Here is a 20,551-nt window from a genome sequence, read left to right as displayed (position 1 = left end):
CTTGGGCACTTTAGCGAGGTTTTACGGCGTCATATTGTTCCTGTCGGCTCGGTTAATTTTCCTCCCGGTCCCACTGCGAACACATGCGGGAGAACAGCGCCTCTTTTCATGCAAGTCGGGTGGTTTCCCGCAGAGCTCCTGCAGTGGAGAGCATGAATGAAGAGCAGGCTTCTTTGTGTGGAAAGAGGCTAACCGTGCGCTTGTCTGCAGCGCGTTAATACAAATGTCTCCTTGCCAGTGTGTGCGTAAATGCTGCCATTGTACGTGGATAATGCAGGAAGGTTGGAGTCCCTTTTTAGCCAAAGCACAGTGACATGGCATATGCTATAACACACAGCTCCATACACCCTTAATGGCTCCATAAAAAGACGACATAAAAAGTTGGCCTTCATCTGAATTTGTTGTTGAACTAATAGTTCATGATAAGGTGTTCAGTGACATACATTATTGTTTCAGTGGCCCTGTTGCTTTGTTCCGATAGAGGACGCTCCAGCTTCAGTTAGCAACAACTATCTGAGGAACAGCGTTTATTCTAGGCCTATTTCCATTAGGCAGGCTACATTGAATGTCACCTGAGAGCGTTCAACAAACTCTTGTGGGTTTATAAACGGTGTTTTGAAGATAACATTCTGATTAAATTAGGTCTGTCTAATTTGGAGGGTGATTAGCATTTTTTTTAAAGGGGGAAAAAGGAAAGAAATAGGAAATAGTGCATGCATTCTATAATACTAATTTAAACGCAATTTATCCTAAATATTTTTTTCGTTCGTTGTAGCCAGCCTAATTAGTCATCATCAGTAGCCTTGCGCACCAGTGCAGACAGGTGACAAGATGACATTTAAGTATTTGCATAATCTTCTTTGGAATGCGCTTCGTCTGCAATCAATTAGCAATTTTGGATTGCAATGTGAATAGATTCTGGTCTGCAAGCCAAGTGCGTCCATCATCGATCGGGCACCTGCGGTCAGCAAGGATCCTAGTGGCGCGTATTTTTGGGCGGGTGTGTCTTGAGGCGGGGATATCCTTGCCCATCCCCTCTCCCCCCTCAGCTGCTATATCAGGGGACAGACTCCCTGCTCCAACTTATCTTTTATCTGGTGGTCGATTGAATGATCCTTTCATCAACAGTCTGCGCCTCTTTGGAAACAAGAAAGTATCTTTGGACTTTTGGAGTGGACAGCTTCTGTGTGCTGCATTGAGTGGTGCATAGTGAAGTGTCTTGTAACGCTGTGATTCAATTCCTTCCCTGAGAGGTTTGGGAGACGGGCACCACCCTGCAAGGAAGGAGCACAAGTCATTCTTCATCTGCAAAAACAGAAATATTCCAGGTGTGCCAAGATGCCTCGGTCATTCCTTGTCAAGAAGTATTTCACCAACAAGAGGCCAAATTACAGCGAGTTGGAAAGCCAGAATGGTAAATTGTTTAAATCCAAACATCTAATTCTGCACAAAGTTGTGAGATATGTATGTTAAAATTACTATGAGATCACATGTTTATTTTAATCGAGGTTAGCCTAGATTATAAGAGGTAGGCACTGCATCTCAGTGTTTGAGGCGTCACTACAGACCCCCTGGTTCGATTCCAGTCTGTATCACAACCCGCCGTCATTGGGAGTCCCATAGGGCGTCGCATAATTGGCCCAGCGTCGTCCGGTGTAGGCCGTCATTGTAAATAAGAATTTGTTCTTAACTGACTTGCCTAGTTAAATAACGGTTAAAGAGGATTGCATCTCATAACGGTTCAATGTCATGAATGCACCTTGGTGAGCGCTCAACTAAAATATACCGTTTTCCGATATGAACACGTTAAACAGTCGGGATCACGTCCCCTGCAGTGTTTTGGCGACCGGGTGTCAATAAACTGCGTAAATAGCGCTGCTGCAATCTGGACTAAGGAGTAGAGATAACAATAGTAAATGTAAATCCGGGACACTCCAAATAGTATGTAACGTGGATGTCATCATCCATTTCGTATGTATGTTACGAATTGTGTATGATATGTTATGAATTCCAATTTGGTGTCGCCAACGTGGTGGTTAACATTAGCTAGAGTTAATGTAAGGTTAAAGGGTTAGGGGAAAGGTTAGCTAACATGCTAATTAGTTGCAAAGTACTATGTAGTTGCATCCACCCGACCAACCACCCTACTTTTGTTTTTGCCTTAAGTAACCTTCTGTCTTATGTAACTATACCAAACGTAACATATTATACTTATTTGAGTTTCCCGGATTTCCATTTACTACGTTACGTCTGGTCTATGAGAAGAGGCTGGCTTAATAGGACTATATGGTGAGGAACCAGATAGGCAGACAGACAGACAATAATGGCTAGTGTGTGAATAAGATTGTGTCAACCTTGGCACCTAGTGTGTAACAAGGTACACAAGACCCTAAACAGAAAAGGGTTCACATATTCTATTGGTGCATTTAAGTGTGTGTGTGAGGAGTTGGGCCCCATCTCTTTGCGGCAAGTGCCCATGGTGAATTCGGAAGTGAATGGAGTCATGTAGCTGGGTCAGGGCTGCAGTGAACACTGAGTTTTACTGTAACAAGACACTGATAATTAGATTTAACTGTAGGCTGACTCTCTATCTCACTCCCTCCATCTCTCTCTAAAGTACTTGCATTTCTAACATATCCCCCCTCTCCCTCTCAGCAGTCATCCCAGAGTGCTATCCTCTTGCTGAGCTCCCGATGAGGGACAACAGCTCCGTCCTGACCTACTACCCCACCGCCCTGGTCTTCAACATGGATGCCCTCCCAGCACCTCTCTCCCCTGTGTCCCCCGTCTCCCCTACCCGGCCCTCCCTCACGGGTCCCCTGGACCTCAGCAGCTCCCCCTCCAGCAGCAGTGGGGAGGATGAGGAGGAGGGAGGGCGCACATCAGACCCCCCCAGCCCTGTACCCCCCCACCACGTCTACCACTGCCTCCACTGCAGTAAGACCTACAGCAGCCCCTCAGCCCTCTCCAGGCACCAGCTCACCCACTGCCCCAGGGGCAGCGAGATCAGCTCCATACCCAGCCAGGCCTTGCCTCGCCCAGCCTTCCACTGCAAAAACTGCCCTAAGGAGTACACCAGCCTGGGGGCTCTGAAGATGCACATCCGCTCACACACCCTGCCCTGCGTCTGCACCACCTGTGGAAAGGCCTTCTCCAGACCCTGGCTGCTCAGAGGACACATACGCACACACACTGGTGAGTCTTACACTCTATATTATTATGGCACTGGGATTGTTATAGTGGTCTTATTACACTTTTGGATAGTTGTAAAATGGTAATGACATAGTAGTAACCCTTATTTAATTCACTATTATAATTGTTATTATTGTTTCACTCACTTCTCTTGGACCTGCACTGTTGGAGCTTAAGAATTTCACTGTACCCTGCAATTACATCTGCGACCCTGTGCATGTGACTAATAAACAGATTTTTCTGTGGGGGCCTGCTAGGTTGACATTTCCAGTTCAAACTGGTTGAAGCTTAGGGATTGGCCAGGCATTGATATTCATTAATGTTATTGCTCCTTGTGACACTATCTTATCTCTGTGTTTATGCGAGGGGAAAAAGTCAATCAAAGGACTGAGTCAGCAAAGGGGATTGCACATTGTTGATGTTTCGGTTACACAATCTTTATCAAGACAAGTCTCCTAACATCTGTCTCTCTCCCTTTCAGGTGAGCGCCCGTTCTCCTGCCAACACTGTAACCGTGCATTTGCAGACCGCTCCAACCTGCGTGCCCACATGCAGACCCACTCTGAGGTGAAAAAGTACCAGTGTGGTTCCTGCTCTCGCACCTTCAGCCGCATGTCCCTGCTACACAAACACACTGCCTCCGGCTGCTGCCCTGCCTCCTAGACACACACTGACCCAGTGGCTCAGCGGCTTAGAACATTTGGCTGAAGATGCCACGGTTCTTCAATTACCCATAAGGGATGTTTAATGCGATACAGACTGTAAGTTGCTCTGGGTGAAAGTAGGAACCGACTGCAGTGGGTTGAAAGACCCAGGACCACTCAGACAATGTTTAGATGGGGATGGATCCCCAAACACTGTCATCCATCAATTTGGAGAGGTATTATGCACTCCATTGAGCAACCTCATGGCCTGAAGGACAGGGATGGGAGGATGTTGCCTATATGTGAACTCTTTTGAATTCCGAAGTGCCTTCCATTTGTAAAAAATAATAATTGAAAATTGAAAACCAAAGCAAATGTTTTTCATATTGTTGTTATGCATAGAGACTTGATGTTGGCTGTGAGGTCAATCAAATGTATATGTGTGTGGAGGGAGCAGCTGGACATGCAGTTAATTCCCAGTATACCCCTCAGTGCCGGCTGGTCCGGGACTGTGACCATGGTGCAGCTGCTGGCGTGTGTGTAGAAAGTGAATGTCGTCTCTCATTATATTCCACATACACAGCATACATGTATTGGAACAGGTGTGTGTGTGGACAGCTGTCTGTATGGTGTTCTGTGGAGGCAGGGTGCTGAAAGATGTGTTAGCTCTGACCTCAACTGGTGACCCTCACCTCTTCTGCCACCTCACCCCTTCACTCTTATCTCCTCACTCACAACCTTCTCACCCCTCTCTCTTTACCTCCTTCTCCTCACTCACACCTCCTTGCCCATCTCTTCCACACCCTATCCACTTATCCCTGACCACCTCCTTACCCCCCCCCCCCCCAAGTTGTCAATATTTTTTCCTCACCCCTCTAATCCTCACTCTGCACCTTTTTCCCCTTTACCCCTCCCCACCACACTCCTCACCCACATAACATTTGCCAGAACCAAACCATTGGGATTTGTGTGGTTTGGTCACAAGTCAGTGGACCATATAAGAATGACCAAAGGCAGTCTAAGTCCTATATCCAATAGGTAACTGAACCAAAGCCATTTGAACCGTCTGTCCTTTAACATTTTCAAATCAAGATTTTATAAATGCCTCAAATAATTTTGTGCTAGATTTTATACTGATTGTTTATAAAGAGAGTTTGTATGTGCCATCTTTGACAATTTGTCAAGAATATGATGCTGTATTTCCACTACAAAGAACTTCATCATGAGATATTTTGATATGATTCCTAAACCAGCAGAGATGTGCCTTTCCACTGCTTGCCATATGTAAATAAAGCTTTTGTCTTAAATCTGTTCTTGGTCTGTTCTTGGCACAGGAAGTTGGTGGCACCTTAGTTGGGGAGGATGGGCTCGTGGTAATGGCTGGAGCAGAATTAGTCACACTTCATATGCAATGTAGGCTAAAGGATGTTAGCTCGCTCTGTTACAGACTTTATTTTGAGCCGTCTTCCCCTCAGCAGCTTCCGCTGGTTTTTGGTGGCTGGTAGCTTATTACATTATTTTGCCACTATTACTACACATGTATTGTACTGTTGTTACCACACAATAACCACATCATTTAACATGCAGACAAATCAAATGTATTTGTCACATGCGCCGAATACAACCTTACTGCGAAATGCTTACTTACAAGCCCTTAACCAACAATGCAGTTTTAAGAAAATATTTACTAAATAAAAAATAATTTAAAAAAGTAACACTATAAAATAACACTAATGAAGCTATATACAGGGGGTACCGGTACCAAGTCAATGTGAGGGGGTACAGGTTTGTCGAGGTAATTTGTACATGGGCCCCGTGTAGCTCAGTTGGTAGAGCATGGTGCTTGCAACGGCAGGGTTGTGGGTTCGATTCCCACGGGGGGCCAGTCTGGAAGAAAAAAAATGCACTCGCTAACTGTAAATCCCTCTGGATAAGAGCGTCTGCTAAATGCCTAAATGTAGGTAGGGGTAATAGATGTTGATATATTACTTTAGTCAGTCATTGTATGTTGCTCTGTGTCAGTGTGTTGCTCTGTGTCTGTGTCAGTGTCAGTGTGTTGCTCTGTGTGAGAGTGCAGACAGGTTTGTGTCCCTGGTGTTGAGGGATGTATGAAACACCTGCCAGGCTTTCAGCACAGATTACACAGGGCACTGTGTGTTTGCGCACATACGCATGTGTGTGGCTGCTGAGGCGACAACACATGTTCTGGAGGGGTGCATGAATGGACTGACTGCAGGTGGATATAGAGACTAGAGAGAGGGCAGTTTGGATGAGGGAGAACAAGGAGAAAGAGTGAGAGGTTAAGCATGAAACACGCCGAGAATCTCACTGCCGATAGGTACTTTTGCTGTAACAAAAGCGGTACCTGCTGCGTGCCGACCCGGTAGTGACGAACCTGCCGTTTCTACTTGTAGAATCGCAACGCTCGTCAGTGACCAACAACTTGACGTTGAGCCAATCAGAGAGCACAAACCCCACTTGGGGAAGCCAACAGGAGTGACAACAAAAGGAAAAAAATAGGGCATTTCCTCCGTACATCCATGGTTAAATGTCATGAGCCAGTCACACATCATATGCAATGTAGGCTATGGGATGTTAGCTAGCTAAGTACACAGACGCAATGCACACAACACTAAACTTTTCCTCAAAGCTATCTTACTACTGTAGCTACTATTGACATTATAATTAAATCACAATGGATTAATTTCCATGAAACAGCTGCCTGTGTTAGCTGCCGAGTTAGTGCAGTGTCCTTAGCTAGCTATCTACATTGTGCTAGCTAGTGAATATGCTAACGTTAGCTAGCTAGCTAAACATTTGGCTATGGGCTGGCACTGGCAGTATGGGACTGTGGAGAGTGAATGAAATTGTTTCTTCGTCATCTTGCTAGGTAGTTATACAGCTCTGGCCATCTTGGTAGTATCAACAAGGGGTTTCTACAAAATAGCAACGCTAGTGGAGCTAACTAGCTAACATTGGAATTTATACCATAAACTAAGCCAAACACACAGACATGCATTGCCAAACAACGCTATTGCCACCTTCTGGTTTGGAGTATTTTAACAAGGCTGAGTGGCTGACGACTTCAAGGTCTTTGCTCTGTGAACACAAAAGAGATTGACCCTGACACTCTGTTCAAATGTGCTAAGTACTGTCGTCAGGCAAATGTTTGATAATCCTACAGGTGTGTCTGAGCTATTAGGGTGGGAGATTAAAGAGTGAGAGCAAAAGCGAGAGACCAGCAAAGAGAGAAATAATGATCTTGTGAAAACCTGTGCCTGCCTCCATCTGAGAGATAGTTGGCCCCCAGGCAGGAGGTAGCTCTCCAGGAGATTGCAAGTGTGAAATCAGCAGAGTATGAGAACCCTGCTGACACACATACTGCACTGTACTGCTGCAGGCCTGGATACAGCTGGACACAGCTAGGCTAAACCCCAGCAGAGCATTAACCCCCAGCTCAACTCAGGCTGCAGGCTGTAGGATAAGCCAGGTAGTGTCTGGTCCTGGCCGTTAGAGCCACAGTGTGTCTGCATTCTGCTCTGCCATCACTGCCCCTAGACATAGTAAGCTAGACCCTGTTTGAACCCCAGCTATAGGGTCTAACCCCAGTTATAGGGTCTAACCCCAGCTATAGGGTCTAACCCCAGTTATAGGGTCTAACCCCAGTCATAGGGTCTAACCCCAGCTATAGGGTCTAACCCCAGTTATAGGGTCTAACCCCAGCTATAGGGTCTAACCCCAGTTATAGGGTCTAATCCCAGTCATAGGGTCTAACCCCAGCTATAGGGTCTAACCCCAGTTATAGGGTCTAACCCCAGCTATAGGGTCTAACCCCAGCTATAGGGTCTAACCCCAGTTATAGGCTCCTAACCAACTGTGCTATTTTGTTTGTTTTTTCGCATTGCTTGTAACTTATTTTGCACATAATGTTGCTGCTACTGTCTCTTATGACCGAAATAAGCTTCTGGATATCAGAACAGTGATTACTCACCTCGAACTGGACGAAGATTTTTTCTTTAATGAGTCCAATGCGAAGGATACACTGCTTCCCCGAGACCCGAATTCCCTTCAATCGCGTGAAAAAAATACGGAAATATAGGGGGTGGAGATCAGGGTGCCTTGTGAGAATTCATTGGCGAGTGGGTAACCCGCCTATACAATCCGTTCTATTGGCCAATGTGCAATCACTGGAAAATAAACTTGATGATCTCCCGAGTGGTGCAGCGGTCTAAGGCACTGCATCTCAGTGCATGAGGCGTCACTACAGACCCCCTGGTTCGATTCCAGGCTGTATCACAACCGGCCATGATTGGGAGTTCCATAGGGCGGTGCACAATTGGCCTAGCGTCGTCCGGGTTTTGCCAGTGTAGGCCGTCATTGTAAATAAGAATTTGTTCTTAACTGACTTGCCTAGTTAAATAAAGGTTAAATAAAAATCTCTGTTCAAGATTATCCTACCAACAGGACTGTAAAAAACTGTAATATCTAATGTTTCACCGAGACGTGGCTGAACAACGACACGGATAATATAGAGCTGGCTGGGTTTTCCGTGGATCGGCAGGACAGAACAGCTACGTCTGGTAAGACGAGGGGTGGGGGTGTGTGTCTATTTGTCAATAACAGCTGGTGCTCGATCTCTAATATTAAAGAAGTCTCGAGGTATTGCTCGCCTGAGGTATAGTACCTCATGATAAGATGTAGACCACACTATCTAACAAGTGAGTTTTCATCTATATTATTCATAGCCGTCTATTTACATTTTACATTTTAGTCATATAGCAGACGCTCTTATCCAGAGCGACTTACAGTTAGTGAGTGCATACATTTTTCATACTGGCCCCCCGTGGGAAACGATCCCACAACCCTGGCGTTGCAAGCGCCATGCTCTACTAACTGAGCTACAGGGGACCATTTACCACCACAAACCGATGCTGACACTAAGACCACACACAAAGAGCTGTATAAGGCCATAAGCAAACAAGAAATTGCACATCCAGAAGCGCCGCTCCTAGTGGCCGGGGACTTTAATGCAGGAAAATCTGTTTTAACTCATTACTACCAGCATGTCATGTGCAACCAGAGGAGAAAAAAAACTCTAGACCACCTTTACTCCAAACACAGAGACGCATACAAAGCTCTCCCTCGCTCTCCATTTGGCAAATCTGACCATAATTCTATCCTCCTGATTCCTGCTTACAAGCAAAAACTAGCAGGTAGTACCAGTGACTCGCTCAATACGGAAGTGGTCAGATGACGTGCATGCTACGCCACAGGACTGTTTTGCTAGCACAGACTGGAAAATGTTCCGGAATTCATCCAATGGCATTGAGGAGTATACCACCTCAGTCACCGGCTTCATCAATAAGTGCATCGACGACGTCGTCCCCACAGTGACCATGCGTACATATCCCAATCAGAAGCCATGGATTACAGGCAACATCCGCACCGAGCTAAAGGCTAGAGCTGCCGCTTTCAAAGAGCGGGACACTAATCCGGACACTTATAAGAAATCCCGCTATGCCCTCAGACGAACCATCAAACAGGCAAAGCGTCAATATAGGACTAAGATTGAATCCTACTACACTGGATCTAATGCTCATCGGATGTGGCAGGGCTTGCAAACTATTACGGACTACAAAGGGAAACCCAGCCGTGAACTGCCCAGTGACGCGAGCCTACCAGATGATCTAAATGCCTTTTATGCTCACTTCAAGTCAAGCAACACAGAAGCATGCATGAGAGCACCAGCTGTTACGGATGACTGTGTGATCACGCTCTCCATAGCCGATGTGAGCAAGACCTTTAAATAGGTCAACATTCACAAGGTCGTGGGGCCAGACAGACTACCAGAACGTGTACTCAGAGCATGTGCGGACCAACTGGCAAGTGTCTACACTGACATTTTCAACCTCTCCCTGACCCAGGCTGTAATACCTACATGTTTCAAGCAGACCACCATAGTCCCTGTGCCCAAGAAAGCGAAGGTAACCTGCCTAAATGACTACCGCCCGGTAGCACTCACGTCGGTAGCCATGAAGTGCTTTGAAAGGCTGGTCATGGCTCACATCAACACCATTATCCCGGAAACACTAGACCCACTCTAATTTGCATATCGCCCCAACAGATCCACAGATGATGCAATCTCAATCGCACTCCACACTGCCCTTTCCCACCTGGACAAAAGGAACACCTATGTGAGAATGCTGTTCATTGACTACAGCTCAGCGTTCAACACCATAGTGCCCACAAAGCTAAGGACCCTGGGACTAAACACCTCCCTCTGCAACTGGATCCTGCACTTCCTGACGGGCTGCTCCCAGGTGGTAAGGATAGGCAACTACACATCTGCCACGTTGATCCTCAACACTGGCGCCCCTCAGGGGTGCGTTCTTAGTCCCCTCCTGTCCTCCCTGTTCACCCACGATTGCGTGGCCAAGCATGACTCCAACACCATCATTAAGTTTGCTGACGACACAACAGCGGTAGGCCTGATCACAGGCAACGATGAGACAGCCTATAGGGAGGAGGTCAGAGACCTGGCAGTGTGGTGCCAGGACAACAACCTCTCCCTCAATGTGAGCAAGACAAAGGAGCTGATCGTGGACTACAGGAAAAGGAGGGCCGAACAGGCCCCCATTAACATCGACAAGGCTGTAGTGGAGCAGGTGGAGATTTTCAAGTTCCTTGGTGTCCACATCACCAACAAACTATGATGTCCAAACACACCAAGACACTCGTGAAGAGAGCACGACAACACCTTTTTGCCCTCAGGAGACTGAAAAGATTTGGCATGTGTCCCCAGATCCTCAAAAAGTTATACAGCTGCATCATCGAGAGCATCCTGACCGGTTGCATCACCGCCTGGTATGGTAACTGCTCGGCATTCGACCATAATGCGCTACAGAGGGTAGTGTGCACGGCCCAGTACATCACTGGGGCCAAGCTTCCTGCCAACCAGGACCTACATACTAGGCGGTGTCAGAGGAAGGCCCAAGAAATTGTCAAAGACTCCAGTCACCCAAGTCATAGACTGTTCTCTCTGCTTCCGCACGGCAAGCGGTAACGGAGCGCCAAGTCTATGTCCAAAAGGCTCCTTAACAGCTTCTACCCCCAAGCCATAAGACTGCTAAACAATTAATCAAATGGCCACCCGGACTATTTACATTGACTTTTTGTTTTATTTTGTACTTTATTTTATTGAGTAAATATTTTCTTAACTCTATTTCTTGATCTGCATTGTTGGTTAAGGGCTTGTAAGTAAGTAAGTAATACCTGTTGTATTCGGCACATGTGACAAATACAATTTGATTTGAACCGCAGTTATAGGGTTTAACCCCAGTTATAGGGTCTAACCCCAGCTATAGGGTCTAACCCCAGTTATAGGGTCTAACCCCAGCTAGAAGGTCTAATCCCAGTTATAGGGTCTAACCCCAGTTATAGGGTCTAACCCCAGCTAGAAGGTCTAACCCCAGCTATAGGGTCTAACCCCAGCTATAAGGTCTAACCCCAGTCATAGGGTCTAATCCCAGTTATATGGTCTAACCCCAGCTATAGGGTCTAACCCCAGCTATAAGGTCTAACCCCAGCTATAGGGTCTAACCCCAGCTATAGGGTCTAAACCCAGTTATAGGGTCTAACCTCAGTTATAGGGTCTAACCCCAGCTATAAGGTCTAACCCCAGTTATAGGGTCTAAACCCAGTTATAGGGTCTAACCCCAGTTATAGGGTCTAAACCCAGTTATAGGGTCTAACCCCAGTTATAGGGTCTAACCCCAGCTATAAGGTCTAACCCCAGCTATAGGGTCTAACCCCAGCCATAGGGTCTAACCCCAGTTATAGGGTCTAACCCCAGCTAGAAGTCTAACCCCAGTTATAGGGTCTAAACCCAGTTATAGGGTCTAACCCCAGTTATAGGGTCTAACCCCAGCTATAGGGTCTAACCCCAGTTATAGGGTATAACCCCAGTTATAGGGTCTAACCCCAGCTATAGGGTCTAACCCCAGTTATAGGGTATAACCCCAGTTATACGGTCTAACCCCAGCTATAGGGTCTAACCCCAGCTATAGGGTCTAACCCCAGTTATAGGGTCTAACCCCAGCTATAGGGTCTAACCCCAGCTATAGGGTCTAACCCCAGTTATAGGGTATAACCCCAGTTATAGGGTCTAACCCCAGCTATAGGGTCTAACCCCAGTTATAGGGTCTAACCCCAGCTATCCTCTGGTCTTGGTACACACACATATATGGCCCGTTAGACCCCCTTCTCTGCCTCCAGCCTTTCAAACTACATCCTAGCTAAGCCCCTGCTTGACTATCCCTCAGCCTACGCCTGTTAACCCTTAACTAACCCCCCACACATGGGCAGGGTATGTGTGCAGTGTGCCCTGCCCTCCTGACCCATACAGACCCTGAACCATACAAGCTGTCTTTCTGAGGTAACCATGTGTTTCCTCCCATACATAGCGGGTACTGGCAATGGGGTGTGTGTGTGTTGGGGGGCGAGGAGGGGGGGGGGGGACTTATGGGCCACAACAGGGCCAGAAGGGGCTCAGGTTCCCTCATTTGTGTGTAATGTAAATAGAGCCACCCAACCTTGGAAAAGGAGCCCAAAGTCTGGTGGACTGGATATATGGTGTGTGTGTGTGTGCGTGTGTGTGCATTAAACATTTTTTCAGTGTTTTATAGGGTTATTGGGCATGTATGAGTGTGAGTTTGGGGGAGTTTGATGTAGTGGGTCTACACAGACGGTGAGTCAGAGCGAGAGAGAGCCAGGGCAGGGGGGACTGAACTCTGCTTGATCCCCCGACGGTGTCAGGTTAGCTGGGCAGAGAGACGAGCGTGGGTGGGTAGGTTGGATGGATGGAACTTTTGTGTGTGTGCGCATGTGGGCCTGCATGTTTGGTTGAGTGGTAGAGGATGATGTAATGGAGTTCACTTCACAATTTATTTTCAGTCATATTGAAAATGACACTTGTCATGCCAACCAATTTGGCAGTAGGCCTAACACGACTCTAACTAAACATTTCACTCAAGAGTCAGAGGTAATATAATAGAATGGACCCCCACTGGGCTGAGTGTCTGGTGGCAAAAACATAATCACACAACAGTATAGTGTGTCTGTCACACTCACACACAAACGCACACACATACGCACGCAGCGAGCACACACGCGCGCGCGCAAGCACGTGCGCGCACGCATGCACATAATTGTGCAAGTACTGACTCAAGTTTTCTATTCATTTTTGTGAAAAACAGCTTTATTTTCTCCATCGATGAAACCTAAGCTGTGCCAGCCAGCCAGGGGGGCATATTTGGGCTATTGTCTGTGTCTGTGTAGGAGGCACCCTGTTACCCTGTTGCTCTGGGGCAGTGAGATCACTGGAGATGCTGGTGTGTTTCTAAGTGTGTGTGAGATCATGTTTGCTATGTCGGTGTGTGTTTTTATGTCCGAGTCACACATGCAGCCCCTGACTAATGTGACATTCCTGAACCATTAGTGACAGACACACAATACGGCCTTCCCTTCTGAAACACACTGTGTGTGTGTGTGTATGTGTGTGTGTCAGTCAGAGGGAGAGAGAGAAGGATGGCGAGAGGGAGAGGAACAGAACCAGGAAGAAGAGAGAAACTGCTCATTGAGATAGATTCAGTTCAGTTCAGGTTAGATAATGCTGCATGTTCTGCTGACCTACATTACACAGAGAGGGGGATGGCTTTTTTAACTCTCCTCTACTGCAGTGGTCTCTCTCTCTCTCTCTCTCTCTCTCTCTCTCTCTCTCTCTCTCTCTCTCTCTCTCTCTCTCTCTCTTCTCTCTCTCTCTCTCTCTCTCTCTCTCTCTCTCTCTCTCTCTCTCTCTCTCTCTCTCTCTCTCTCTCGCCCTCTCGCTCTCTCTGTTTAGGACACAGGAAGTGAGCTGTCAGGCTTGCATAAACAGCACCCATCCGGCAGCGCTGATAAAAAGCATCTGGGCGGGGTCACACAACAGTGTGTGTGTGTTTGTGTGCATGCCTGTGTGTGTACACCTGTGTGTATGTGTATGTGTGTGTGTGTGTGTGTGTGTGTGTGTGTGTGGGGGGGGTATACCACTACATATCAATAAGTCACTGCAGAGTGCAGCGTAGGTCTAAAAAGACCAGTGTGTTAGAACTAGCTAGGACTGACTGAGTCACTGGGGATCAGGTTCCAGCCAGGAGGGCTTTGTCACTGGGTTAGAGTTACTACTAACATAGTTACAAGCACAATACACACCATACCCACACACAATGGAGTTTTACTGGACTTTAGTGCAAACCCAACAGCTTTAGAAACATTTCTCATTATGGAGTGAGGGAAAAAGGGAGAAAGGGAAAGAGGGAGAGGAGGAATGAGAAAGAAAGGGGGAGAGATAGAGAGAGAGAGAAGGGGGGACATAGAGAGAGAAAGAGAGGAATGATGAAACAAACAGATGATGAAATGGTCAAGGTTTGTCAGGGCGAGCGAGGGGGCGGGGTTAAGGTTTGTCAGGGCGAGCGAGGGGGCAGGGTTAAGGTTTGTCAGGGTGCGCGAGGGGGCGGGGTTAAGGTTTGTCAGGGCGAGCGAGGGGGCGGGGTTAAGGTTTGTCAGGGCGAACGAGGGGGCGGGGTTAAGGTTTGTCAGGGCGAGCGAGGGGGCAGGGTTAAGGTTTGTCAGGGCGTGCGAGGGGGCGGGGTTAAGGTTTGTCAGGGCGAGCGAGGGGGCGGGGTTAAGGTTTGTCAGGGCGAGCGAGCGAGGGGGCGGGGTTAAGGTTTGTCAGGGCGAGCGAGGGGGCGGGGTTAAGGTTTGTCAGGGCGAGCGAGGGGGCGGGGTTAAGGTTTGTCAGGGCGAGCGAGCGAGGGGGCGGGGTTAAGGTTTGTCAGGGAAAGCGAGGGGGCGGGGTTAAGGTTTGTCAGGGCGAGCGAGGGGGCGGGGTTAAGGTTTGTCAGGGCGAGCGAGGGGGCGGGGTGAAGGGAGCAGGATGTCAAAAGATTTGTTGTATTGGTTGTGTCTTTTATTTAGATTGAGGAATAGAACACGTTGTGATGCAGTTCTGATCAATGGCATGGGCTGCTGCAGCTGTGTCTGTGCCAAGTAGAGAAAGAGGACACACTACTGTCTATCTTTCATTCTCCTTCAGCCCCTAATCTGTCTGTGACACCACACACACACACACACCCACACACCCACCCACACACACACACACACAAACACACACACACACACACACACACAACACACACACACACACACACACACACACACACACACACACACACACACACTCACACTCACACTCACACTCACACTCACACACACGCACACGCACACGCATCAACACACACACACACACACACAGCTTCACATCTCAGGACAAATACATGCTGCTCTACCCAAGGACAGGATATGGCCCCATTGAGGGGGTCCACACCATTTCCTGCCCACCTCTCCAATGAGACATGAGGGTGGTGTTGTGTCAGTCTTCCCAAGTACAGACCCTCTCTGTCCGCTGTTCCCTGTTGAAGGAGTGAATGGACAAGTATAAATAAAGGGATAGACAGGGAGAAATGATTAATAGACTAATACATTGATAAATGGACTATCAGTGACCCATTGCCCTAATCTAACAAACAGCCACCTCGAAAGAAACCTCCAGCCATAGAAAGGGAATGAATAGAGTGGTCACGCTACTGAAAACAGACAGTGCTCACCCCAAGTGTAGGACAGAGGAGAGCAGGGGAGAGCTAGAGGGGAACCAACACTGTGTAGGACCGAGGAGAGCAGGGGAGAGCTAGAGGGGAACCAACACTGTGTAGGACCGAGGAGAGCAGGGGAGAGCTAGAGGGGAACCAACACTGTGTAGGACCGAGGAGAGCAGGGGAGAGCTAGAGGGGAACCAACACTGTGTAGGACCGAGGAGAGCAGGGGAGAGCTAGAGGGGAACCAACACTGTGTAGGACTGAGGAGAGCAGGGGAGAGCTAGAGGGGAACCAACACTGTGTAGGACCGAGGAGAGCAGGGGAGAGCTAGAGGGGAACCAACACTGTGTAGGACCGAGGAGAGCAGGGGAGAGCTAGAGGGGAACCAACACTGTGTAGGACCGAGGAGAGCAGGGGAAAGCTAGAGGGGAACCAACACTGTGTAGGACCGAGGAGAGCAGGGGAGAGCTAGAGGGGAACCAACACTGTGTAGGACCGAGGAGAGCAGGGGAGAGCTAGAGGGGAACCAACACTGTGTAGGACCGAGGAGAGCAGGGGAAAGCTAGAGGGGAACCAACACTGTGTAGGACCGAGGAGAGCAGGGGAGAGCTAGAGGGGAACCAACACTGTGTAGGACCGAGGAGAGCAGGGGAGAGCTAGAAGGGAACCAACACTGTGTAGGACCGAGGAGAGCAAGGGAGAGCTAGAGGGGAACCAACACTGTGTAGGACCGAGGAGAGCAGGGGAGAGCTAGAAGGGAACCAACACTGTGTAGGACCGAGGAGAGCAGGGGAGAGCTAGAGGGGAACCAACACTGTGTAGGACCGAGGAGAGCAGGGGAGAGCTAGAAGGGAACCAACCAACACTGTGTAGGACCGAGGAGAGCAAGGGAGAGCTAGAGGGGAACCAACACTGTGTAGGACCGAGGAGAGCAGGGGAGAGCTAGAAGGGAACCAACACTGTGTAGGACCGAGGAGAGCAAGGGAGAGCTAGAGGGGAACCAACACTGTGCTCTGAAGGAGGTGTCAAACTACCAAACAAACACATAGGCCAAGGCTGCAGCATGTCATGACATGAGGGGGAAAGAAAGTGAGAGAGAGAGATGGAGAGGAGAGAAAGAGAGAGATGGTGAAGGAGAATGTGAGAAAATAATTTGGAGATATTTGGGAGAAAACAATGTAAGTCAGGTGGATAAAAGCAGTACTATCATAGACAAAACATTTAGTGTATAGAGCAGATTCTCTCTTCCCTTCCCTTCTCTCTCCCTCTCCCTCTCCGCCACAGGTATTGAGGTATGTGTCCCAGGGGTGCCAGTGGTTGTGCTGAGAGGTGCAAGGTGCACTTTTGTTCTCCTGTCAGGACCTGCTTGGGCCTGGGGCAGGGAGGGGCCAGGACAATTCTATTGTTCCAACATTCCTCTCCATGAGGGATTGGGCCGGGTGGAGGTGGCTGAGGTGGGTAGGTGGGAGGCTGGGGCCTGTGGGTTGGGGGATAAGAGGGTTGATGTTGGGGTGAGTTGAGTTGGGTGACGTGTGTGTGTGTGTGCGTGCGTGTGTATCCCACTGGGCACACCACGTACGTAATTTCAACGTGGATTTTGGGGTATTATTTGGTTAAGATGTTGATCCATGAGATTTCAACATTTATTCACCCGCTCAAAAAGACATCCAGAAGTTGGTTGAATTCCCGATGTGTTTTCACTATGCTTTCAACCATCTAAAAGCACAACCAAATTCCAATGGAAAAACAATGTCAGATAAAAAAACATATTTAAAAAATGACCCTTTAAATAGCATTGTTGGGAGATTTGGAGAGACCTGGTCAGTCAATTACTAATATACTAATACTCTTAGTAAAAGTATTTATCTTCAACTCGCAATCTGTGGATTCTATTCGATTAGATAGATTCAAATTGTATGTCAAACATCACAGCATATTTGAAAGATATATGGCTGGTAGAAATACGAAGAGGGTGGCCAGCAGAGATGGGCTGAAGGAAACTGATGGCTGGGATGTGGAACTGGAGACAAGTGGGAGTGAAGTTGCTGGGCAGGGGGTAGAATGACGGTCAAAGATAAAAGTAAAAAGAGACGTCTAACTGACACTAAAAAGGAACGTTGTTACAGCCAATGCCTGTTTGCCTGAGTCTGACGCCTCGCAAGCGCTTGTAGTTGTACGTGCATACACATGCATACACACACTCCATTGAAACGCACACACGTGCATAAACACGGACACACACACATGACCACATGTAAATAGTGCCACACATGCACTCAAACGCATACAGTTGGCCTTGCTGTTATGATTGTTGTTGTCCTTGATGTCTTTTGTTTATGCATTGTTGTTTTCTGTTTTCCTTTGTCTTTCTCTTTTTACTATTTTGTTATTTTTGTTGGTTGTTGGTGCGTTTGGTGGGTGGTTTTGGTTGGGTTGGAGGGAGACTTGGGAGGGGTGTGGAGACGAGGGGGGTTTGGGGGTGGGGAGTGGAGGTGGAGGGGTCTTGGATGGTTGAGGGGCAGATTTTGAGGGAAACTGTGGGGGGATCTTGGATGGTTGGTGGCCTGGCCCGGTGCCCGAGAGGACGCTGGTTTGGGTCCCAGATTCAACTGGGTGAGGGATCTGTCCTTGTGCCCTTGGGCGGGGCGCTTGACCCTGGTTGCTCCTGTGGGTCGCTCTGGATGGGAGTGTCTGCTGGATGACTGAATGTAATGTAATGTTGAGCGGCTTCACTGCAAGTAGATTGTTTTAAAATTCAATTAAAAATGTAATATAAAAAAAGATTTTTGGTTTAGTTGTTGTCTACATGTGTTATCACTGCGCTTTCAACCATTTAAAAGCACGACAAAGTTCAAATAGGAATACAATGTCAGATATTTTGTATTTATACAACAACTTAATGTGTTATCCCTGTGCTTCATCTAATAGCACAACCAAATGGCCTGGATTACAGTTGAGATTACATTAAATGTACATGGTGCAAGTGATCAATGCTGTTCAAATTCTACACAGGTTATTACAGCAATTGTGAAGATCTCCACAGACCTGCGACCTTTGCTTGCTATCTTGAACATGCTGTCACGCCCTGACTCAGGGGACTCGTATATGTTGAGTCAGGGTGTGTAGTTACTATGTTGTGTATTTCTATGTTGTAGTTCTAGTATGTCTAGATCTATGTTGGCCGGTGTGGTTCCCAATCAGAGGCAGCTGTCGCTCGTTGTCTCTGATTGGGGCCCATACTTAGGCAGCCTATTGGCACTAGTGGGTTCTTGTTCCGTGTAAGGTATGTTGTGCTGTCTTGGACGTCATGTTTCGTTTGTTTATTGTTTTGTCGGTTGTTTATTCATTTAAATAAACATGTACGTATATCACGCTGCGCCTTGGTCTGACCCGTTCATGAACGAACGTGACACATGCACACTTTCTATGATTACATAAGACATTTATAGTTACAGTAGGCTTACCACAAAATGTGGCCATGAATGTGTTACTCATTTTAAGGTTGAATAAATACTTTAGCCTTAACTTTCGGCTATTTACTATATTACAAAAGTATTATTGAATTATGTTTGGATAGTTCCATCTGAGCCCCTGGCTTAATCCTATTCTTTAACTGTTATTTTTGGTTGAGATGGAGACGTGAATCCAACATATAAATTATTAATTTGTAGACCAACTGGCATTAAAGCTAGACTAAGTCAGTGGCACAGATGGAACTATGCAAGCAGAAGATCGCCTTCAAATGTTGATATTTGGTTGCGTTGACAACCAAACACAATTCAATATCCAGTTGATCTACAAATTATTAATTGATATGTTGGATTCACATCTCCATCTCATCCAAAAATCTAAATTAAAGAATAGGTCTAAATAAAATAAATTCTAACTTTAAATGCAGTTTGATTTGATTTAGTCCTATTCTTTAACTTTGATTCTTGGTTGAGATGGAGACATGAATCCAACATACACTACATTAACAAAAGTATGTGGACACCTGCTCGTCGAAAATCTAATTCCAAAATCATGGGCATTAATATGGAGTGCTATAATATTCTCCACTCTTCTGGGAAGGCTTTCCACTAGATGTTGGAACATTGCTGCGGGGACTTGCTTCCATTCATCCACAAGAGCGTTAGTGAGGTCGGGCACTGATGTTGGGTGATTAGGCCTGGCTCGCAGTCGGCATTCCAATTCATCCCAAAGGTGTTCGATGGGGTTGAGGTCAGGGCTCTCGACAAAACATTTTTGTATGGACCTTGCTTTGTACACCGGGGCATTGTCATGCTGAAACAGGAAAGTGCCTTCCCAAACTGTTGCCACAAAGCTGGAAGCACAGAATCATCTAGAATGTCAATGTATGCTGTAGCGTTAAGATTTCCCTTCACTAGAACTAAGGGGCCTAGCCCAAACAATGAAACACAGCCCCAGACCATTATTCCTCCTCCACCAAACTTTACAGTTGGCACTATGCATTCGGGCATGTAGCGTTCTCCTGGCATCCGCCAAACCCAGATTTGTCCGTTGGACTGCCAGATGGGGAAGCGTGATTCATCACTCCAGAGAACGTGTTTCCACTGCTCCAGAGTCCAATGGCGGCAAGCTTTACACCACTCCAGCCGAAGCTTGGCATTGTGCATGGTGATCTTAGGCTTGTGTGCGGCTGCTCGGCCATGGAAACCCATTTCATGAAGCTCCTGACTAACAGTTATTGCGCTGAAGTTGCTTCCAGAGGCAGTGTGGAATTCAGTAGTGAGACGATTTCTACGCGCTATGCGCTTCAGCAATCGGCGGTCCCGTTCTGTGATCTTGTGTGGCCTACCACTTCAGGGCTGAGCCATTGTTGCTCCTAGACATTTCCACTTCACAATAACAGCACTTACAGTTGACCAGGGCAGCTCTAGCAGGGCAGAAATTTGAAGAACTGACTTGTTGGAAAGGTGGCATCCTATGACGGTGCCACGTTGAAAGTCACTGAGCTCTTCAGTAAGGCCATTCTACTGCCACTGTTTGTCTATGTTGATTGCA

General features: G+C 47.4%; 1 protein-coding gene across 1 annotated transcript; it reads left to right on the top strand.

Moving 5' to 3' along the window:
* Window positions 1–1,338: 1,338 nt before the first annotated feature.
* Window positions 1,339–3,855, top strand: snai1b (snail family zinc finger 1b; the record flags this gene model as incomplete). The annotated part of the gene is made up of 3 exons (XM_084186873.1): window positions 1,339–1,414; window positions 2,656–3,195; window positions 3,674–3,855. 3 exons carry the CDS (start codon window positions 1,339–1,341, stop codon window positions 3,853–3,855), a joined length of 798 nt encoding a protein of 265 aa, XP_084042999.1.
* Between the last annotated feature and the right edge of the window lie 16,696 nt (window positions 3,856–20,551).

The sequence above is a fragment of the Coregonus lavaretus genome (genome assembly GCF_964263955.1).
Source record: "Coregonus lavaretus genome assembly, chromosome: 22".
NCBI classification, from domain to species: domain Eukaryota; kingdom Metazoa; phylum Chordata; class Actinopteri; order Salmoniformes; family Salmonidae; genus Coregonus; species Coregonus lavaretus.
This window is presented reverse-complemented; position numbering and strand designations above follow the sequence as displayed.